This window comes from Nerophis ophidion, linkage group LG16 (genome assembly GCF_033978795.1).
Source record: "Nerophis ophidion isolate RoL-2023_Sa linkage group LG16, RoL_Noph_v1.0, whole genome shotgun sequence".
Lineage (NCBI taxonomy): Eukaryota > Metazoa > Chordata > Actinopteri > Syngnathiformes > Syngnathidae > Nerophis > Nerophis ophidion.
Window position 1 is genome coordinate 6,816,376 of NC_084626.1, and position 25,418 is coordinate 6,841,793.

Sequence of the window (25,418 nt, forward strand, 5' to 3'; positions counted from 1 at the left end):
AAACATCAATTTGTTGAGGTGGGCGAGGTTTTTGGGGTGGGCCTGGGGGCGGTGTTAATGGGGGGAGGGGTATATTTATAGCTAAAATTCACTGAAATTCAAGTAGTTCTTGTGTATATATATATATATATCTATATATCTATATAGATATATATATAGATATATATATATATATATATAAATTGTGAACTATTTCCATGATTAAAAGCGTAACTGTTCGGTACCTTTTCCAGACTGATTTAAACATGTCCACTGTGGAGGACACTGCTTCTCAGAAAATCAAGGTTAAGACACTTAAGTGAATATTATTATTTTTTTTTTTACACTGGATGTTTACATTGTGGCTTTAAAGACACACAACTGTAAGGTTTTTTTTTTTTTATTATTTGTTTGAAACTTGATGTCCCTGCACAATTCAATGCTCTTAAAAATGTAATGTTTGTAGTAATAAATATAAATACATTGTAATGTCCAGGGTGTACGCCGCCTTCCGCCCGATTGTACCTGAGATAGGCGACAGCGCCCCCCGCAACCCCAAAAGGGAATAAGCGGTAGAAAATGGATTAATGGATGTAATGTAATAATACATTTTAGCATTATGTTTGTTTTCAATTATAATAAGTCTGTTTATCCTAAACATTCCTGCCACTTAGATTTACCCACTATAACATTTTTAAGTTTTTTATTTTTATTTGGACATATACCATGATAATATCGTACTGTGAGATTTAGATACTGTTACATCCTTAAATTTTAACATTGTTGTTGGTGCCATTTAGTCCAATGATTTTTGTGTAGTTACTATAGCCACTTAGGGAATTTCTCCTTTCTCTACACACCAACCAAACCACAGAATATCAACGTGATTTCCGTCACGCCCACACACACTTATCTCAGTGTGTGTGTGTGTGTGTGTGTGTAGCCTGTGACATTAGAACCAAAAATAACCTGGCAGTATACCATGCCCTAATTTTATCATCCTCCTGACAGGCAAGCTCCAGTATAACGAAACAACAAAGAAAGCACTCTTTCTTTTTTTTTTTTTTTGCAGCAACTCACAGCGAATGTGTGTCTTCACTGTATATGTCGTATGTGGGTGCAGGAAGGCACACTTCTGGAAGGGTAACCAGATGTGCGCTTTTCCCCATTGTTACATTTCTCTTGCAGTTGTCTGACTATAGAAAACCTTCATTGCATTGCAACATTACCGTATTTGACAGACTATGAGCCGCTACTTCCCAAACCCCCAAGCTCTGAACGCTGTGGCTCGTACAAAAGTGCGGCTAATCTACAGATTTTTCTTTGCCAATGCAAACTTCTGTTGTAGTAACACCGACAAAGAGCCTGAATGGGTGTGTTATTGTTTACGCTATGACGTCATCTTTTGGATGGGTTCACTCACTGCAGCCGACAGCATTTCCTTCTGTTCTGTGTCTACTAGCCGTCAATCTACTCGTATGGTTTCTTCATTCATCACTCCAATGAACGTTTGTAATTTTTACATAATAAATAAAACAATTCATACTCACTCAACTGTCACATATTTGATAATATTTTATGCATATTTTTACGTGCAATCGTAATGTAATCTAGATAGCTTTGTTAGCATTAGTTAATATGCTATCATGTTTACAAGTGTCTGTGTTGGTGTTATTAACTTATGATGAGATTCTTTTTGTAATGTTTCAGTTTCACAAATTCCTCAGTAAACTATTGCATATTGTTATCAAGGTGTTTGTTACTGCACGATACATATACTTGCAGTGTGTATATAATACATATTAAATATTGTTATGAAGGTGTCTGTTACTACATTTTATATATATATATATACATACATTATATATATACAAATATATATATATATATATATATATATATATATATATATACAAATATATATATATATATATATATATATATATATATATATATATATATATATATATATATATATATACTAGCAGTGTGCATATTGGTATATTTTACATACAGTATAGTTTTGAAGGTGTCTGTTACTACATCACATATATACTTGCAATGTCTATATAATACATATTAAACATTGTTATGAAGGTGTCTGTTACTACATTATACATATACTTGCAGTGTGTATATAACATATTAAATATTGTTATGAAGGTGTCTGTTACTACATCACATATATACTTGCAGTGTCTATATAATACATATTAAACATTGTTATGAAGGTGTCTGTTACTACATTATACATATACTTGCAGTGTGTATATAACATATTAAATATTATTATGAAGGTGTCTGTTACTACATTATATATATACTTGCACAGTGTGTATTGTATATATTGTATAATGTTATGAAGGTGTCTTCTACTACATTATATATACTTGGAGTGTGTGTATTGTACATATTACATATTGTAATGAAGATGTCTGTTACTACATCACATATATACTTGCAGTGTGTGTATTGTACATATTACATATTGTTATGAAGGTGTCTGTTACTACATTATACATATACTTACAGTGTGTATACAACACATATTAAATATTGTTATGAAGGTGTCTGTTACTACATTTTACATATACTTGCAGTTATACAACACATATTAAATATTGTTATAGAGGTGTCTGTTTCTACATTATATATACATATATATATATATATACTTGCAGTGTGTGTATTGTACATATTACATATTGTTATGAAGGTGTCTGTTACAACATCATATATATACTTGCAGTGTGTGTATTGTACATATTACGCATTGTTGTGAAGGTGTTTGTTACTACATTATACATATACTTGCAGTGTGTATACAACACATCAAATATTGTTATGAAGGTGTCTGTTACTACATTATATTTATACTTGCAGTGTGTGTATTGTACATATTACACATTGTTATGAAGGTGTCTGTTACTACATTATACATATACTTGCAGTGTGTATATTGTACATATTATACATTGTTAAGAAGGTGTCTGTTACTACATTATATATGTACTTGCAGTGTGTATATTGTAAATATATTACAAACTGTTATGAAGGTGTCTGTTACTACATTATAAATATACTTACAGCGTGTATATTGTACATATTACATGTTGTTATGAAGGTATTTGTGACTATATTATATATAAACTAGCTGTGTTTATATAAAACATACTACATATTGTTATGAAGGTGTCTGTTACTACATTATATACGTACTTGCAGTGTGTATATTGTAAATATATTACAAATTGTTATGAAGCTATCTGTTACTACATTATACATATACTTACAGTGTGCATATTGTATATATTACATATTGTTATGAAAGTGTTTGTTACTACATTTTATATATATATATATATATATATATATATATATACATATATATATATATATATATATATATACACACATATATATTTATATATATACATATTTATATATATATATACACATATATATATATACATACATATATATATATATATATACATACATATATATACATACATATATATATATATATATATACATACATATATATATATATATAAATATATATATATATATATATATATATATATATACATATATATATATATACATATATATATATATACATATATATATATATATATATATATATATATATATATATATATATATATATATATATATATATATATATATATATATATATATATATATATATATCCGTCCATCCATCCATCCATTTTCTGCCGCTTATTCCCGTTCGGGGTCGCGGGGGGCGCTGGCGCCTATCTCAGCTACAATCGGGCGGAAGGCGGGATACACCCTGGACAAGTCGCTACCTCATCGCAGTATATATATATATATATATATATATATATATATATATATATAAATATATTTATATCAGGGCTGTGAATCTTTGGGTGTCCCACAATTCGATTCAATATCGATTCTTGGGGTCACGATTGGATAATATATAGATTTTTTTCGATTCGATTCGATTCTCAATTTCAAAAACGATATTTTTCCGATTCAAAACAATTCTGTATTCATTCAATACATAGGATTTCAGCAGGATCTACCCCAGTCTGCTGACATGCTAGCAGAGTATTAGATTTAAAAAAAAAAAAAAGCTTTTATAATTGTAAAGGACAAAGTTTTATCAACTGATTGCAATCATGTAAATTTGTTTTAACTATTAAATGAACCAAACATTTTACTCATTTCATCTTTGTGAAAACATTGGACACAGTGTGTTGTCAAGCTTATGAGATGCGATGCAAGTGTAAGCCACTGTGACGCTATTGTTCTTTTTTTATTATTTTTATAAATGTCTAATGATAATGTCAGTGAAGGATTTTTAATCACTGCTATGCTGAAATTATAACTAACATTGATACTGTTGATAATATTCCTTTTTGTTTCATTACTTTTGGTTTGTTCTGTGTCGTGTTTGTGTCTCCTCTCAATTGCTCTGTTTATTGGGTTGCAGGGTCAGGTTTGGTTTTGGAATGGGATTGCATTGTTATGGTATTGCTGTGTAGTGGTTTGTTGGATTGATTAAAAAAAAAAAATAGATTTTTAAAAAATGAGAATCAATTCTGAATCGCACAACGTAAACGATTCGATTCGTATTCGATTTTTTTCCCACACCCCTAATATATATATATATATATATATATATATATATATATATTCTTGCAGGGTGTATATAAAATGTTGATGGAGGGTTTTGAAGTTGTTTTAGAGGCTTTGAAGGCCACAACGTTGACCTCACCAGGTGCATCCAATCATTTTTTAATCATCTTTAAACCCCCCCATACCCCTTAAAAAAATTACGCGTGCTCTTGTCTTTCACAATGAGTGTGAACAATAGGCAAATAAAAAAAAAAAGTGCAGTTCCCATCTAAGCAAGAATGTAATTAGAGGTGTTTACTTCAATTCATCGATGGGTTCATGAAAACAATCTCGACATTCCTGCAATGTCACAGAAACATTATTGAATTCAACACATATCGAGTCGTTTTCAAACTGCCAAGTTGCTTTCTGTTTATAGCAGACACACTTGCTCATCATCAATTATCCCTTGAAGTCTTGGCCAAGAAAATCCCACTTCCAATGCAAAAGTGTTTTTAGCACACGCGGAGGCATGGAGCACAAAAGAGGATAATAAGGAAGATGAAAGGTGAAATAAATCAAAGGCTGTGAAGGATTTGTGACTACAGCGAAAGGGGGGTGACATGTGGAGGGATCAGGTTTTGATCCTGAAGATGGGACGAGATGGAAAGAGACAGCAGACGTCTTTGCGTGTGTGGGCGAGGGAGTCTCGCTCGTCCGTGGCGGGGCCTCAAAGGGGCCAGAGGGGGCGATGAGTGACTGACGCATCAGTCGTGTGTGGATCCTGATGCCACTTCAAAAACCCCGTCTTTCCCCACACGCTCACACGGAGGTTAGTGACAGACTCAAACAGAGCCATGCGACTTCTTTGCATGTGCAAATCATCGAGTAACCTCGCTCGAGAGCCGCGGCAGGTGAAGGTGGAAGCGGCGGAAGCGCAAGCGTCAGTTGGCAGTCGAGAGCGTAGCGGCTGTGAGAAAGAGCAGCAGGCAAGATCTTAAAAGGAAGGTGTGGCTGTTCTAATGTGTTGACTAACAGTCGCAAATTCCCTTTAAATCCAGTCTGCTGGGTGTTCTGAGCCTGCGGCGGGCTGCGGAGGAGGCGGGCAGGAGGTGCTCAGAGGAAGAAAACAAATGAGGAGAAAGGAAAAAAGCCAGCATTCCATTGAACGATAGAGGGACACAAAATGTTTGCAAAGGGGGAAAGCATAAGGATCCTCTAAAGGGGCCGGAAGTCTTGTTTATGTAAATACCAAACATGCTGAATTAGTGTTGTCCCGATACCAAAATCATTTTTATACTTTTCTAAATAACGGGGACCACAAAAAATTGCATGATTGGCTTTATATGAACAAAAAATCTTATGGTACATTAAACAAATGTTTGTTATCGCAAGTTTAATTAAATAGTGGACATACGAGACAACTGGTCTTTTAGCACAAACCCCGTTTCCATATGAGTTGGGAAATTGTGTTATATGTAAATATAAGCGGAATGCAATGATTTGCAAATGCTTTTCAACCCATATTCAATTACAAAGACCCAATATTTGATGTTCAAACTCCTAAACTTGTTTTTTTTTTTGCAAATAATAATTAATTTAGAATTTCATGGCTGCAACACATGCCAAAGTAGTTGGGAAAGGGCATGTTCACCACTGTGTTACATCACCTTTTCTTTTAACAACACTCAATAAACGTTTGGGAACTGAGGAAACTAATTGTTGAAACTCTGAAAGTAGAATTCTTTCCCATTCTTGTTTTATGTAGAGCTTCGGTCGCTCAACAGTCCGGGCTCTCCGCTGTTGTATTTTACGCTTCATAATGCGCCACACAATTTCGATGGGAGTCAGGTCTGGACTGCAAGCGGGCTAGGAAAGTACCCACACTCTTTTTTTTACAAATCCACGCTGTTGTAACACGTGCTGAGGGTGGCTTGGCATTGTCTTGCTGAAATAAGCAGGGGCGTCCATGAAAAAGACGGCGCTTAGATGTCAGCATATGTTGTTCCAAAACATGTATGGACCTTTAAGCATTAATGGTGCCTTCACAGATGTGTAAGTTACCCATGCCTTGGGCACTAATGCACGCCCCAAATTTCCCAACTCATATGGAAACGGGGTTTTTAGTAAGTAAGCAAACAAAGGCTCCTAATTTAGTCTGCTGCCATACAGTATGCAGTCATATACTGTATCATTCCCATTATTTTGTCAAAATTATGAAGGACAAGTGGTAGAAAATGAATTGCTAACATCGGCTTGTTTTCTCTTTTAACATGATCGATCGAGACTTCTGTTAAAATGTAATAATCACTCATTCTTCGTTTGTTTGGATACTTTGAATTAGTTTTGCTTGACACCACAAATTTGGATACCAATCCGATACCAAATAGTAACAGGATGTATTTCCTGTGTTTATAAATATGATATAAAAAAAAAATAAAAAAAGGAAAGAATATATTGGGATGCCAAAAAATATCGACGTAATCATAGTAGTATCGACTAGATACGCTCCAATACTTAATATCATTACAGTGGATGTTAGGTGTAGATCCACCAATGGCGATTGTTCACATTTTGACTCCAGGGAGCTATGGTGTGTAGTGAAGAATGTTTAGCTATTCCTCGTCCTGCAGGGATGATACTTGTAAGAAACTTTCTTTATTTGTCGCCATGAAGACAAAGATTAGTGATTTCCAAGTAGCTAAAACACTGCCGACTGGGGCTGGATCGTGCGCTGTCGGACATGCTCCTTTGCTCTTAAAGCAGCAATGAAACGACGTGACGACGACAGATGCGGTATCGTACCGAATATGATTCATTAGTACTATACTTATACCGGTATACCGTACAACCCTATGCTAAAATTCAGTGTCAATGTGGAGTATTTTCCCCGAGATTTCGAAAGCAACCTCACCTTTTATAGGAACGTACGAAGTTTGACACTCGATTCTAATTCTTGGGGTAAGGATTTGATATGTAATTGATACTCGATTCAACACGATTCTCGATTCACACTGATTTTTGCAATGTAATATTTTCTATGATAAAGTTAAAAGTTAAAGTATCACTGATAGTCTCACACACACTAGGTGAGGTGAAATTATCCTCTGCATCCGACCCATCCCCTTTACTCAGCACCTTGTTATGTCACACCTGTGAGGTGGGATGGATTATCTTGGCAAATAAGAAATGCTCACTAACACAGGTTTAGATAAATTGTGAACAATATTTGAGTGGATTAGGTATTTTGTGTGTATATAGGTAAAGTTTTGAATCTTTAAGTTCAACACATTTTAAGATTTCCAACACTCTACCGCCATCTGTCGGCAAAAGTGGATTGTGCACCTCCTCTCCCCGTTTGTCTCGTTTCATGTGTCAGGTAAACCGTGACGAATGGGGGCCATGTGAATTCCCTTATAAAATGTATTTGCTTATTCTAATGTCTGTTTTACATGTCACTTCATTGTGTCGTCTTATTCATATACTTTTCAAAAGACCATTTGAAAAGTAAAAGAAAAATGTACCACATTCACCTCGCGCAACGGTCAAAAAGTCGGTTTTCTACAAAATTAAAGAAAACAAAAAACATTTTTGGCCAAACGGGTGTGTGGGAACGTTATCTTAGAGAGTTTAGTTCAGTTCAACACATCAGCTCAGCATTATTAGCAAATTTGAACAAATTATTATCCTCGACAACTAAATGAAAAACGTTTTCTCTACTTGGCAAACTGTAAAAAAAAAAAACAGTCCTTTCCCACACTTACATTCACAATGGCCTCTTTGGTCTGAGCCATGTCCGAAATGACTCCGTCTGTGATGATGAGGAGCACAAAGTACTGGGAGCCGTCTTGCACTGCAGCTGCATACCTACGTGTACACACACATTTAATTAAGGTTGGCCAAAAGAAACACATGATCAATACATGACCCACGCAGCAAAATGCACAAACACTAATTAAAATGATTTGTAACCAAACAATGATTACAGTATTAACCCAGCAGCTTATAAAAGTGTGCAGCTAATTTATAGATTTTTTTTCGCTAACGCCCATAATGTTTTGTATTCAAAACGCTAAAAAGTTTGTGCTATGGGGCCATCTTTTGGGTGAGTTTGCCCATTGCAGGTGCTACGGGTTGGAAATGTATTTCCTGTTTTGTGCCTTGAACCGGAAGTAGAACCGTCCATAGCGTTTAAGGGATTCTTCATTCATCACTCCAAGCAACGTTTGTAAGTTTTTACAACGCAACTAAAACAATTCATACTTACCAAACTGTCCAATGTGTTTCACGCAGATTTGTACATGCTATCGTACTGTAATCAAGCTGGCGTTGTTAGCATTAGCGAATATGCTAACACTTTTGCAAGTGTCTGTGTTAGTATTAATAACTTACAATGGCATTCTTTTTGTATTGTTTCAGTTTCACAAATTCCTCAGCAAATTTCACAAATAACTCAAGTCAGTTCTCTTTGAGCTGTGCAGGGCATGTTACTTTTATGACCCAATCCAACCAACCTTTAGCTGCTTTACATTGATAGATTACAAAAGGTTTAAGGCTGTCACAGAAGTAAACAGGGTAGGAGTTTTATCCATCATACATAATATGTAATAAACATTTTAATAATAACAATAAATAAATAAATACAAAAATATATATATATATACATATATATATATATATGTATATATAGAAAATTTATGTAAATTTAAATGTATATATATACATACATATATATATATATATATATATATATACATATATATATATATACCGTATTTCCTTGAACAGTATGTAATATGCACCTGCCTTGAATTACTGCTGGGTCAAACTCCCCAAATTTATTAACACCTGCTAACTTTTACCGTGTCAAATTCGTGACGTCACGAACGGCCCTTCCCTGTCATCATTTTCAAAATGGCGGAAGAGTTTTTTTTTTTTTTTTACTTTTACTATGTGTAAACCAGGGGTCTTGTTCCACAGCAATACAGATCACACTGATGGTTGTGATAACTTTAACACTCTTACTAATATGTGCCACACTCTGTGAACCCACACGAAACACATTATAAACGCAACATAAGAATTACCCACAATGCCATGCATCCATGACTCTTGGCTATATTATACACCCCGCTAGGCCCAAACCACGCATTGTGGGTAATTCTTATGTTGCGTATATAATGTGTTACAGAGCTGATGTTCTCCAGAAATGTGTTTGGTGTGGGTTCACAGAGTGTGGCACATATTAGTAAGAGTGTTAAAGTTGTTTATATCACAACCATCAGTGTAAAAGGTATGGCTGTTGACCAAGTATGCATTGCAAGCACGAATGAGAAGCAGTGAAATGCATGCGTCCGGCCGGCATGCAGATAGTATTTTGTAAAGGTGGTCCCCAACCACCGGGCCGCGGCCGCAGAATAATTTTTTATTATTATTTTAATGTATGTCACACTCAATTTTTTACTGCATGCCATTGGTAAGCGCAGGGGTGAGAAGAGGTTTTAAAATTGTTAGCGCCTGTTTACATTTACTGCATGCCTTAAATAATTGCAGGAGTGAGAAGAGGTTTGAAATTAATTAGCTCCCCGGCAGCTATTCAAGGAAATACTATATATATATATATATATATATATATATATATATATATATATATATATATATATATATATATATATATATATATATATATATATGTATATATATATATATATATATATAGTATTTCCTTGAATAGCTGCATATATATATATATATATATATATATATATATATATATATATATATATATATATATATAGTATTTCCTTGAATAGCTGCCGGGGAGCTAATTAATATATATATATATATATATATATATATATATATATATATATATATATATATATATATATATATATATATATATATATATATATATATGTTTGTGTGTGTATATAAATATATTTATATAAATATATATACACATACAATAAATATACACATACAAACCCTGTTTCCATATGAGTTGGGAAATTGTGTTAGATGTAAATATAAACGGAATACAATGATTTGCAAATCCTTTTCAACCCATATTCAATTGAATGCACTACAAAGACAAGATATTTGATGTTCAAACTCATAAACTTTATTTTTTTTTACAAATAATAATTAACTTTGAATTTTATGGGCGCCACACCTGCTGTTTGGGTTGGACTCTCTGGGCGGCTGGTGCCGCACTCTGGCTCCCACGCACACTGGGGGTCAAATATATTGTACATACAAACACACAAATACTCACTAGAGATGCGCGGTTTGCGGTCTCATCTGCGGATAAACCGCGGGTTGGGCGGGTGACATGACAAAAAAATTGATTTTAATTAGATCCGGGCGGGTGGCGGTTGAACCATCCGGAAATATTTGATATACATAGTTCTGGGATCGGTATCCTTTGCCATTTGAGACTCGTGTCATAAAGCGAAGAACACAATTGGAGATGCTATTATTCTCTTGAATAATAACAGTCACCAAGATAATAAGTATTAGGGTGTGCTATGAAGCCATTGGCTTTGTTGCCTTCTACAACATGTACGATCTGCTTGTCAGTCCGGCATCATGTTGTGTGTGGCTTCTGCACCAACACGCACACGACTGCAAGGCATACTGGGTGACACAGGGTACACTAATGGTTGGGATATAAACAATTGTAACACTCTTAGTAATACGCGTCACGCTGTGAAGCCACACAATACAAGATTGACAAACACATTTTGGGGGAACATCCTCACAGTAACACAACATAAACGCAACACAACAAATACCCAGAATCCTTTGTATCCGTGATTATTCCTGACGATTTTATACACCCCGCTAGCAGCAAACCCCGCCAACCCCCACCCCACTCTCCCGTGCGTCGGTAAGGTGGGCGGGGTTGGGGGCGCGGGGGTGTAAAATTTATCCAATTTTCGTCACGGATACAAAGGATTCTGGGTATTTGTTGTGTTGCGTTTATGTTGTGTTACTGTGAGGATGTTCTCCCGAAATGTGTTTGTCAATTTTGTTTGGTGTGGCTTCACAGCGTGGCGCATATTAGTAAGTGTTAAAGTTGTTTATATCACAACCATCAGTGTACTCTGTATCACCCAGTATGCCTTTCAATCTTGTACGTGTGATTGCGGAAGCTGCAAACAACATGTTGTCGGACTAACAATCGGCTCGCACATGTTGTTAAAGGTGTCAAAAGCAATGGCTTCACAACAAGACCATGTTCTTGTCATCAGGAAGAATGCTTTTGGATAGACGCAAGAACGTTAGCGGCTCCAATTATCTTCATCACTCTGTGAAACAGGTTTAAATATCTCTGTGAGTGGTAAAGGCGGCCGCCCTCTGATGTATATAAGCGGGTAGTTGGCGGGCGGGTACGGTTTTGATAAAATGTTGGTTCGGGTGGGCGGCGGGTGGATGATATAATTGCTTATCCGCGCATCTCTAATACTCACACACTGTTATTCGTACATACATAGGCAGCTACGCTCCCACATACATACACAAATACAGTACATACCTACATACTCCAAGTCCGTCCATCTACACACACATTCACGGTACAAACATTCACATACTGTACATATTCATTCACTGTACAAACAAACATACATATACTGTATATATACATTTACTGTACAGACATTCATATACACATTCTGTTCATATACAAGAACATATACATACCTACACTCATGCACATAATCACGTTTCATCAAACATATATCAACGTTGTTGCCCAAGGGTAAACTGGGTAACACATGGCATTATGACAAAGCTTAACCCATTGTTACTATAACAATCTACAAGATTAATATAGGTTGCCTCTCTCTTTTCCCCTCCATCTTTCGGTATTCCTTTTTTTATTTTTTCATTTATTTGTTTTATTATCTTTCAAGCTATCATTATGTATACGTATTGTTGCATTTGAACAACTGTATTGTTGATAATAGAGGTAAACTATTGGTATTGTTCATGATCAATAGCGCTTTTTCTATTGGTATTTGTATTGCTCCAGTTTTGGTGTAAAAATGCTCATTGTCATTTCTATATTATTATTTATTTCACTACCTGCTTATTTGCTATCACTTTTACGATCATATTTGTATATATCGTATATGCTGGTGTTGTTCTATTGTTGTTGTTGGTTTTGTTGTTATTGTTGTGTTTGCTGTTTTTGTTTTTGTCTCTCTGTCTAATCCCCCTCTTATCCCCACAATTTCCCCCTCTGTCTTCCTTTTTTTCTCTTTCTATCTCATCCTGCTCGGGCCCGGCTGCACCAAATGATAATATAAATACATTTAATAAAGTCAAATTCAAATAAGGCAACAAGAGAAGTATCCTACACTTCTCTTTTGTAAAGTAAATCTGAACAGCCGATATGGGCATCTACATCATCTATATGATTTGCCTGAGAAGCTGGACAGGACAAAAAAAAAAAAAAATTGAATTTTATGGCTGCAACACATGCCAAAGTAGTTGGGAAAGGGCATGTTCACCACTGTGTTACATCACCTTTTCTTTTAACAACACTCAATAAATGTTTCGGAACTGAGGAAACTAATTGTTGAAGCTTTCAAAGTGGAATTCTTTCCCATTCTTGTTTTTTGTAGAGTTTCAGTCTTTCAACAGTCCGGGGTCTCCGCTGTCGTATTTTATGCTTCATAATGCGCCACATATTTTCAATGGGAGATAGGTCTGGACTGCAGTCGGGCCAGGAAATTACCCACACTCTTTTTTTATGAAACTAAGCTGTTATAACACGTGCTGAATATGGCTTGGCATTGTCTTGCTGAAATAAGCAGGGGCTTCCATGAAAAAGATGATGGCAAATGGCAGCATATGTTGTTCCAAAACCTGTATGTACCTTTCAGCATTAATGGTGCCTTCACAGATGTGTAAGTTACCCATGCCTTGGGCACTAATGCACCCCCATACCATCACAGATACTGGCTTTTGAACTTTGCATCGATAACAGTCTGGATGGTTCGCTTCCCCTTTGGTCCGGATGACACGATGTTGATTATTTCCAAAAATAATTTGAAATGTGGACTCATCAGACCACAGAACACTTTTCCACTTTGCATCAGTCCATCTTAGATGATCTCGAGCCCAGAGAACCCGGCGGCGTTTCTGGATGTTGTTGATAAATGGCTTTCGCTTTGCATAGTACAGCTTTAACTTGCACTTACAGATGTAGCGACAAACTGTATTTAGTGAAGTGTTCCTGAGCCCAAGTGGTGATATCCTTTAGAGATTGATGTCGGTTTTTGATACAGTGTCGTCTGAGGGATCAAAGGTCACAGTCATTCATTGCTGGTTTCCGTCCATGCCCCTTACCTGGAGTGATTTCTCCAGAATCTCTGAACCTTTTGATGACAATATGGACCGTAGACGTTGAAATCCCTACATTTCTTGCAATTGCACTTTGAGAAACGTTGTTCTTAAACAGTTTGACTATTTGTTCACGCATTTGTGGACAAAGGGGTGTACCTCGCCCCAGTTTTTCTTGTGAAAGACTGAGTATTTTTTGGGAAGCTGTTTTTATACCCAATCATGGCACCCACTTGTTCCCAATTAACCTGCACACCTGTGGGATTTTCCAAATAGGTTTTTGATGAGCATTCCTCAACTTTAACAGTATTTATTGCCACCTTTCCCAACTTCTTTTTCATGTGTTGTTGGCATCAAATTCCAAAGTTAATGGTTATTTGCAAAAACAAAATGTTTATCAGTTTGAACATCAAATATGTTGTCTTTGTAGCATATGCAACTGAATATCGGTTGAAAATAATTAGAAAATCATAGTATTCCGTTTGTATTTACATCTAACACAATTTCCCAACTCATATGGAAACGGGTTTGTATATTTTATATATATATATATATATATATATATATATATATATATATATATATATATATATATATATATATGTATACATATATACACATATGTATACAAATATATATATATATATATATATATATATATATATATATATATATATATGTGTGTGTATATACATATATGTATATTCATATATTTACACATATATACATACATATATATATATATATATATATATATGTATATATATATATATATATATATATATATGTATATATACATCCATCCATCCATTTTCTACCGCTTATCCCCTTTTGGGGGACGCGGTGGGTGCCGGTGCCTATCTCAGCTACAATCGGGCGGAAGGCGGGGTACACCCTGGACAAGTTGCCACCTCATCGCAGGGCCAACACAGATAGACAGACAACATTCACACTCACGTTCGCACACTAGGGCCAATTTAGTGTTGCCAATCGACCTATCCCCAGGTGCATGTCTTTGGAAGTGGGAGGAAGCCGGAGTACCCGAAAGGAACCCACGCAGTCACGGGAAAAACATGCAAACTCCACACAGAAAGATCCCGAGCCTGGATTTGAACCCAGGAATGCAGGCGCCGGGACAGACAAGCTTCACAGTGTCTTGGCTGAATGAGCCGGTATCGGACACCTCAGTCTTCTTGGACATACAGTATCCTCGATCATCCATGCGGACACTGGCCGAGAGTTGGTTGGCGGTCGTGAGCGGAGTCGGCTCCCTTGGTTGCTTTGTTGGGTCTGCTCCTGTCTCTGGCCATACTCTCTCCACCCCAGCAGACGATGGCGTGGAACACCGCAGAGGCCACCACAGTGGGTATGTTTCCTTTAGTTTTTATTCATAGCTGTATGTAAAAGTGGCTGGTTGTATCAGCTCCGCTACTTCAACGTCTTTCATGTCCTTTGTTTTCTTTGATGTTTGAGGTGTCCCTCTTACACACATGTAAGAAGGATGTGTACTATGGCTATGAATTGTTTTTTTTCCCCTTGGCCTCAGTCGGGTCCCCCTCTCCAGAGGCCCAGACTTAGACCGATTTTTTTATTTTATTTTAGTTTATTTCAATCTTTTATTTTTTTCTCCCATTCCCCCCGTTGTTTACCTGTATCTCACACTTTTTGTAAGGGTCGCCGGAAGTCGGCAGACCCGTCAGCGATCCTGTTCTGTCTCCCTGTAATGTTTGTCTGATATTGAATGGGATTGTGCTGAAAATGTTAATTTGCCTGAAGTAACTCTCCTAAAGGAATAAATAAAGTACTATTCATCCATCCATCTATCTATCTATCTATCTATCTATATATATATATATTTATATATATATATATATATATATATTTACTTTGCATGCAGTCGGCTTTCAATGCGGAGCCCCGGTCAACAATTTTGGACAGCCCTGGTTCATAACGTATTCTAAGTATTAATCATAGTATTATTTTTTCATGTCTTTGTTTTTACACTTACCTAGCAACATGATTCACCACAGGTGCAAAGTTGGTCGGCCCATATAGTTGTACCGTCTTCAGACTCTGATGATAGGCCTCTAAGATTCCCTCGATGCCGTTGCAGTAGGGATTTTCCATGTTTCCATTCTGTAGAGGCAGGAACCCGACTTCAGTATCCTGCAGCATTTATCCCAAATACACGCTCGTCTTCGCAGCACAAAACTGAGCGCAGAGTGAACTTTACCAGGGGAAATTCATGCGACACACGGCCATCAGGGGGAATTTTGGCTCCAAATCCAAGAGCAGGGAACATCTTGTCGCTGTCGTAGTCCTGAATGATCTCACCAACGGCCTTCAGGGCCATGGCATAGGCGTTCAGCTGGTACGGGTTCATGTAGTGTAGAGAGGTGGACTGTGAGGGGTTACCTGTTGACCACACCACCAACACAGTAATTAGAAGGACAGCGACAATTGCTACAGTAAGAATGACATTTATTAGACTTTAACCAAACTGAACATCTGCTAATTGGAGGAAGCTTTGCCGTGGCGTATCGACAAATTGGAAGATTTAGCAGCCGTTCAAAGTACGCCGAAGCTGCCACGAATGATTGGAGGATGATTGAGGGTTTTTTCTACCGGTCTCAAATTGCAATGCTCTCTACAATCCAAAAAATGGTATTGATCAACTGTCCTCTCAGCAAAATTGACCATATTTTGAGTTCGGGGGAACCTGCCTGTCCTGACGGAATCGTTGTTGCTGGACACACGACGGACTCTTGGAAGAAGCTCAGTGGCGACCCTTTCAGTCAAGGACATTGAGGATATCTACCTATTTGGAATCATGACAACAGGACATTTGCTGTTTGGAGGAAGCGTTGCCCTGGCGTATCTACAAATTGGAAGATTTGGCAGCCATTCAAAGTACGCAAAAGCTCTCACAAATGATTGTAGGATGCTTGAGGTTTTTTTTACCGGTCTCGTTCACTGGGTATGTCTGTTCTGGGACTACTTGTAGTAGTAGCCATTCCAATTTGAACAACATAAATTATATTTTTGCTAAAACATTCTAAGACATTTACATACTATACTCCCACATCCATTTCACTGAAACGATTTGCATCCAAATCCTAGAATCGCATTTGTCGAAACCGTTGAGGATGGTCAGCTCTCATGATCCGTCCTCAGAAAATTACGGATTCGAGTTTCACCCAACACGTGTGACACATTCAGGACAGCCGTTAACGGCAATGAAAGCAACACATTTTTGTTTGAGGAGATTAGTAATTGAACATTTGGACGGCTTGTCAATACCTGCAACCTTTTCCAATATATCCCTCCCTGCAATGACATGTACATCAGTCATGCACAGTTGAGCACTATTGGGAAAATAGAAATAGATCCGGGACAAACAAACAAAACAAGATATTTGGATTGAAACTGACCTGCAATTTGAACGAGTCAGTCTTTGACTGTATGTGAAAGTCTGTATTATCAAGCGTCTAAATAACTTTACTTTATCAGTTTCAATACTTATTTGATACTGAGATAAAATGCAAAGTATACATTTTTCTTATACAGTTGTAAACTAGCATGCATTTTTATTTGGTCACAGAATGTTTTAGGGGATTATTCCATTAGGAGACATATGCCCTTAGATAGCTTCAGGTCCAGATGTCAAACAAAGATCATCTAGAGAGTGTAAACAGATAAAAGTCATCTGGTAGGAGCCCCCAATGGTAGGAGTAGAGATCAGGGATGGGAGGTCACCCGACTCAAATTTAGCAAAGTGACAACACTAGGGCGTTGTCTGCATTTGTACAAACAAGCTGGCCGGCCCCAAGTCTGGAACAACAAAGATTAAGTGTCTTCGTGTGAAAGGTATTTAAGGACAGTTGTCCGAGAAAACATCAGGAGAATAACATCAGGCCCGTACTCTTTTCCTGGAAGCTGCGGTTCCAGTCTGAGGTTCGCTGAATCAAATAAAGCTTTTTGTTTAACCATTCCTCGTTGGCGTCATCTTTGGTCCATTCACACCACCAAGTTGTCCTCAAGACCATGAATATACAACAATACCGCCATCAAAATCTAAATAAAAATTAAAAAACCTAATACATTTACTTTTAATTTAACTTCAAAATGGTTTCAAAGTGTCAAGTGTTATTCTCACTGCGCTTCAATTATTTGCATCTTATTTCAATTGCAGGAGGTAACTATATACTAAAAAAAGACCATCAGTAGCATATTGCCTCCGAGTTTATTAAAACAAATAATATGGTGCTTATACAAGTATGGTCATAAATAACTACTGACTTCCATCCGTCTATCCAATTTCTACCGCTAGTTACTTATCTATTTTAAATTAAAAAGAGAACAGCAGATGTGTGGATCCTTCAAGTACATAAAACAAACAATATTGTCCCTTTAATACTTTGTGATGATATAGGCCAGAGTTGTACGGTAAACCGGTATTAGTATAGTACCGCGATAATCATATTTTGTCATGTTTTGTGGTCACGTTTTGTTTACTTATGTTCTGTTTGGTTTTTGGACTCTTTGTGCACTGCACTCTTGTATGTTTTGTAACCATGACGACCAATTAGTTCACCTGATTCATTTGGACTCACGCACCTGATTTGTTTAGGATTCACGCACCTGTTTTAATCATGACACCATTATTTAAGCCTGTAGTTGCCAGGTAGTCGACCTGGCGACATCACTGTTGATACACTCTTGATACCCCTGACATTATCCATGCTCTTTTTTTTTACGTCACAGTAAGTGTTTTCGTTTTTATGTCCATAGTTCTGCCTTTGTGCTAGTTTTTGTTTTCTTAGCCAAGTTTTTGTGCGCGCCTTTTGTTTGTTCCTTTTTGAGTAAAATTAAATCATGTATTCACCTTCACGTCGTGTCCAGTCAAGTCGTTTTGCACCCTGGGAGAACATTCATCGCAGCGAACTGCGAAAGCCTCGCAGTAAACTGCTCCAAAGTCCAAGTCTTGACATATTCGGTACTATACCGCCTCAAAAAAGCACCTGTAACGGCTTTGTATCGGATTGATACCTAAATTTGTGGTATCATCCAAAACTAATGTAAAGCATCCAAACGACAGAAGAATAATGGATTTTTTACATTTTAACAGACGTATAGATAAAATATTGGAAAAGTCAAAGTATTATTAATGGTACATGTTATTTGATTATTTGATCAATAATACATTTTCTACCACTTGTCCTTAATAGTTGTGACAAAATAATAGAATTAGAAATGACACAATATGGTGAATATGTTACTGCATATGTCAGCAGACTAAATTAGGAGCCTTTTTTTGCTTACTTACTACTAAAAGACAAGTTGTATTGTTTGTTCACTATTTTATTTAAGGACAAACTTGTCTTGCCTTGGGGTTTTTTCCCCCTGCTCTGCCATTTATTAGCTCCACAGCAAATGTATCGATGGAACATTTAAATGGAAGAAGCGTCCAACAAAAGGCCATCGCTTACGTTTGTACAATCTCCCAACCACCTACACTTTTTTCTACTTGCTGGATTGATTTGGAAATTGGACATGTCACAGTCAAAGAGCACTTCTATCTATTTGTGCTTTACACCACGAACACACACACACACACTCACCGTTAGATGCTGTGAAATCGATAGCCACTGTGAAATTGATCTGCGTCCTAGAAGGAGGGATGGACAGCAAAACAGAACAATTTACAGGCAGAAGAACCAGGAATACTAAACAGCCCTTATCAAACATTCATAAATGATTTATTTTGAGGCTGAAGGTCCGAAATGCCATCAGTGCCGACATTTATCATCGCCATTTGTCTGTGCAATGGCAACAATAATATTTTAGTCATCTCTTGTCTCAGTGTAGGGCTTTCTTTGCCTTAACTGCCTGTCCTTGCTTTTTCCAGAGATAAGAAATTTTTACAGCCTATGCCAGGGGTCGGCAACCCCAAATGTTGAAAGACCCATATTGGAAAAAAAATACAAAAAACTAATCCGTCTGCAGTCGCAAAAATTGAAATGCCTTAAATAAGTCTTATAATGAAGACACCACACTATGTGTTTATATTAGCCTACTATGAAAATGACTTTAAAAGTCTTATATAAGTGTTATAATGAAGGCAACACATGATGTAATTGCCTATATTGATCGGGGGATCGGCGTGGCGCAGTGGGGAGAGTGGCCGTGCGCAACCCGGGCGTCCCTGGTTCAATTCCCACCTAGTACCAACCTCGTCACGTCCGTTGTGTCCTGAGCAAGACACTTCACCCTTGCTCCTGATGGGTGCTGGTTGGCGCCTTGCATGGCAGCTCCCTCCATCAGTGTGTGAATGTGTGTGTGAATGGGTAAATGTGGAAATAGTGTCAAAGCGCTTTGAGTACCTTGAAGGTAGAAAAGCGCTATACAAGTACAACCCATTTATCATTTATTATATTAGCCTACTGTCAAAATGACTTTAAAAGTCTTATATAAGTGTGTGACAGTCTGTGTGTTGCAGGGTTCGTGTCAGGACTGATAAGATCTGGCCAGCCTGGTTGCAAAGGTTACAATGTCTTTATTTTTAAATAGTTGAACAGTCTTTCCCTCTTCCTGCTCTGCTTTTCAGCTTTTTCGTTTTCTCCTCTCCGACTTCAGCTCCTCTGCGTTTTCAGCCCGCCGCTGCGGTCACCAACGCTGCTAATAAATAGACAAGTGATTAGATAACTCGTTCCAGCTGAGATAGCCACTCACCTGTCATCTGCTTCACAGCCGGCTCCTCCATATGTCCCGCCCGCAGGTGACGCGTGGACCATGCACCTTCCACATGCCTCCGCCGCCAGTCTCAGGCTGGGCAGCTGTCCAGCCGCATCAAACCCCCGCCCCCAGAGGACCGCGAGAGGAAGTCAGCCACGGCCATATGTGCCCCCGGTCTGAGGACCACCTTGAAGTTGTAGGGGTGCAACGCGAGGTACCACCGGGTGATCCTCGCGTTGGCATCCTTCATGCGGTGGAGCCATTGGAGCGGTTGGTGGTCCGAGCAGAGGCTGAAGGCGCGCCCCAACATGTTTTACCGGAGGGCCCCGACCGCCCACCGGATGGCGAGGCACTCCCTCTCTACTGTGCTGTACTTCGCCTCCCGGTCCGATAGTTTTCGGCTGATGTACAGTAGGGGGCGGTCGATGCCCTCCACTCGATGGGACAGCACCGCCCCCAGCCCCCTGCCCGACGCGTCCACCTGCAGACAGAAAGGGAGGGTGAAGTTTGGCATATGCAGTACTGGCTCCTCGCAGAGTTCTTTCTTTACCTTCTCAAATACCCGCTGGCACTGAAATACCCGCTGGCACAGATCTGGTCCACTGGACCAGATCTGGAGTCCCTTTTCGGGTGAGGTCTGTCAGTAGGCTGGTCAGGTCTGCAAACCGGGTAATGAACCGGCGGTAGTAGCCCGCCAGCCCCAAAAAACTGACTCACCTCTTTTTTTGTCCTGGGGGGTGGACAGGCTGCGATCGCCGCTGTCTTGTGCAACTGGGTCCGCACCTGTCCCCCCCCAAGTGGTACCCCAGATACTGTACTCCCCTCTGGCCAACTGCGCACTTTGGACTCGAGCACCACTCCCACACGCTGCATGTGTTGTTCCCAGCTGCATCTCTGGATGATGACGTCATCCAGATAGGCCGCAGCGTATGCCGCATGAGGGCGCAGCACTCGGCCCATGAGATGCTGAAACGTGGCAGGCGCACTGAACAAACCAAAGGAAGTGTCACGAACTGATATAAACCTTCCGGAGCGGAAAAGGCTGTTTTTTCCCGGGACTCTGGTGATAAGGGAATCTGCCAATAGCCCTTGGTTAAATCCAGTGTCGTGAAAAAACTAGCAGTGCCCAGCCGATCCAGGAGCTTGTCGACCCGAGGCATTGGGTACGCGTCGAAATGTGACATCTCATTCACCTTGCGGTAATCCACACAGAAGCGCACAGACCCATCCTTCGTCTCTACCAGAACAATGGGGCTGCACCATGCACTGTGGGATTCTTCTATTACCCCCAATTCCAACATGGTTTTTAATTCTTCCCGAACGACTTTGCGCTTGTGTTCGGGGAGCATGTATGGCCGAGATCCAACCGTAACACGCGGGCTGGCCTCAATATGATGTTGAATGAGGTTTGTGCGGCCGGGCCGAGTGGAGAACACATCAGAAAAGCGCCGCTGCAGCTCTGCAACATCCGCTTTCTGCGCTATCGTGAGCTGATTATCACAGGGGAGGGGAGGAGGAGGGACAGAGCGTGGGACCTCTGGCCCCAACTCCTCCTCCTCCCTCACTAACGACACCATGGAAACAGGTTCCGCCTCCTTCCATGCCAACAGTAGGTTGAGATGGTGAATTTGGGTGCCTCCCCCCACCGGAGCGCCGAACCTCGTAGTCCACATCACCCACTTGCCGTGTGACCTCAATAGGCGCGCAATTAATTTGGAGCTGGAGGTTAGAAGTAATATGAGCTCTTTTTCTTCCGGTGAAAATTTTCTTAGCTGTGTCCTCTTGTTATACGCGCTCTGTTGAGGTTCCTGGGCGCGGAGCAAATTCCCACATGACAAGTGACCCACCTTGTGGAGTTTTGCTCGCATGTCCATACATAACGTACTGAATTTCATTTTTGCTGGAGCTTGGACCTTCCTCCCAGCTTTCCTTAATTATGTCCAGCACTCCACGCGGCCTCCGGCCGTAAAATAGTTCGAAAGGCATAAAACCTAGGGAGGCCTGGGGTACCTCCCGCATCGCAAACACTAGGGGGTCCAGCCATTTATCCCAATTGGGTATGTCCTTGTGCGTAAACTTACGGATCATGGTATGTCAGACCTAGCACTGTCTAGGATGAACTCCTATTTTACTGACAGGATGCAGTGCGTCTCCCATAACAATATGATCTCGGACTATGTTAAGGTAACGTGTGGAGTTCCCCAGGGTTCGGTCCTTGGCCCTGCACTATTGAGCATCCACATGCTGCCGCTAGGTGACATCATACGCAAATACGGTGTATACTTTCACTCTTATGCTGATGACACCCAACTCTACATGCCCCTAAAGGTGACCAAAACGCCGGATTGTAGTCAGCTGGAGGCGTGTCTTAATGAAATCAAACAATGGATGTCCGCCAACTTTTTGCAACTCAACGCCAAAAAAACGGAAATGCTGATTATCGGTCCTACTAGACATCGACCTCTATTCAATATTAAACTTTAGCATTTGTCAACCAAAAATTAAACAAGGCGACTCGGTAAAGAATCTGGGTATTATCTTTGACCCAACTCTCTCGTTTGAGGCACACATTAAAAGCGTTACTAAAACAGCCTTCTTTCATCTCCGTAATATCGCTAAAATTTGCTCCATTTTGTCCACTAACGACGCTGAGATCATTATACATATGTTTGTTACGTCACGTCTCGATTACTGTAACGTATTATTTTCTGGTCTCCCCATGTCTATCATTAAAAGATTACAGTTGGTACAAAATGCGGCTGCTAGACTTTTGACAAGAACAAGAAAGTTTGATCATATTACGCCTATACTGGCTTGCCTGCACTGGCTTCCTGTGCACTTAAGATGTGACTTTAAGGTTTTACTACTTTCAAATAAAATACTACACAGTCTAACTCCAGCCTATCTTGCCGATTGTATTTTATCATATGGCCCGGCAAGAAATTTGCTTTCAAAGGACTCCGGCTTATTAGTGATTCCCAGAGCCCAAAAAAAGTCTGCGGGCTATAGAGCGTTTTCCTTTCGGGCTCCAGTACTCTGGAATGCCCTCCCGGTAACAGTTTGAGATGCTACCTCAGTAGAAGCATTTAAGTCTCATCTTAAAACTCATTTGTATACTCTAGCCTTTAAATAAACCCCCTTTTTAGACCAGTTGATCTGCCGTTTCTTTTCTTTTTCTCCTATATCCCCCCCTCCCTTGTGCAGAGGGTCCCCCATGTCTAGCATTAAACAATTAGAGTTGGTACAAAATGCGGCTGCTAGACTTTTGACAAGAACAAGAAAGTTTGATCATATTACGCCTATACTGGCCCGCCTGCACTGGCTTCCTGTGCACTTAAGATGTGACTTTAAGGTTTTACTACTTACGTATAAAAGACTACATGGTCTACCTCCAGCCTATCTTGCCGATTGTATTGTACCATATGTCCCGGCAAGAAATCTGCGTTCAAAGGACTCCGGCTTATTAGTGATTCCCAGAGCCCCAAAAAAGTCTGCGGGCTATAGAATGGTTTCCATTCGGGCTACAGTACTCTGGAATACCCTCCTGGTAACAGTTTGAGATGCTACCTCAGTAGAAGCATTTAAGTCTCATCTTAAAACTCATTTGTATACTCTAGCCTTTAAATAGACCCCCTTTTTAGACCAGTTGATCTGCCGTTTCTTTTCTTTTTCTCCTATATCCCCCCCTCCCTTGTGCAGAGGGTCCCCCATGTCTAGCATTAAACAATTAGAGTTGGTACAAAATGCGGCTGCTAGACTTTTGACAAGAACAAGAAAGTTTGATCATATTACGCCTATACTGGCTCGCCTGCACTGGCTTCCTGTGCACTTAAGATGTGACTTTATTGATTGATGGTTTTCAGCATCTTGTTTAACCGCTCCACCAGCCCATCTGTTTGCGGATGGTACACACTGGTGCGGATCGCTTTAATTCCCAGTAACCTGTATAGTCCCTTTAACGTGCGTGACATAAAGGACTTGCCCTGGTCATTCAGAATCTCTTTGGGATTCCAACTCGGGAGATGACCTGAAACAGCTCTTGCGCTACACTCTTTGCAGAGATGGAGCGCAGGGGCACTGCTTCGGGATAACTCATTACGTAATCCACCAGTACTAACACAAAGCGGTATCCCCGTGGGCTCGGGTGAAATGGTTCGATAAGGTCCATCCCAATTATTTTGAATGGGACCTCCATTAGCGGCAATGGGCGCAAGGACGCCTTCGGGATGGCCGATGGATTCACCAGCGGCGCACGTTTGCCTGAATGCCCAGCCAATAGAATCGGACCATGACCCAATTAAGTGTCTTATCATAGCCCAGTGTCCAGGCATAGGGTTTACATGTGCGGCGTTTTGGCACCAACAACTGGGTGGATTCTTCTCCGGTTTGAGTGTCATGGCTCACTCGGTATAACCGGTCTCCAATAATCGAAAAGTGGGGTAATACCCTCGCTTTTCCCGGGCGCATCGAATGACCGTCGTTTTAATCCACCTGGTCCCTGGCCGCGCGCAAAGTTTCATCACGGGACTGCTCGAGGGGAAAATCCTCCGTAGGATGCCAATGGGCAGCGTTGCCACTGGGAACCGCGCGGATACTTCCCTTTCCTACAACCCGTGAGTGCATCCCCACACATTGCATCACTAGATATTATGGGATGGGTAAGGTGCACGCTTACAGCAACCTTTACACTATGCTTTTGTCCCCGATACCAAATTTCCACTGGCACGATGGAATAC

The 25,418-nt window shown here is 39.4% G+C and overlaps 1 protein-coding gene across 4 annotated transcripts in view; it reads right to left on the minus strand.

Moving 5' to 3' along the window:
- Window positions 1-25,418, minus strand: part of cpne5b (copine Vb) — a 437,932-nt gene that overhangs the window by 23,734 nt on the left and 388,780 nt on the right. For all 4 annotated transcript variants that reach the window (XM_061922666.1, XM_061922665.1, XM_061922667.1 and 1 more), the window contains 4 exons: window positions 19,569-19,615; window positions 16,181-16,362; window positions 15,956-16,083; window positions 8,358-8,460 (listed from right to left, as the gene is read on the minus strand). In XM_061922666.1, coding sequence (XP_061778650.1) covers window positions 8,358-8,460; window positions 15,956-16,083; window positions 16,181-16,362; window positions 19,569-19,615 — 460 coding nt within the window. The remainder of the gene's footprint in view (window positions 1-8,357; window positions 8,461-15,955; window positions 16,084-16,180; window positions 16,363-19,568; window positions 19,616-25,418) is intronic.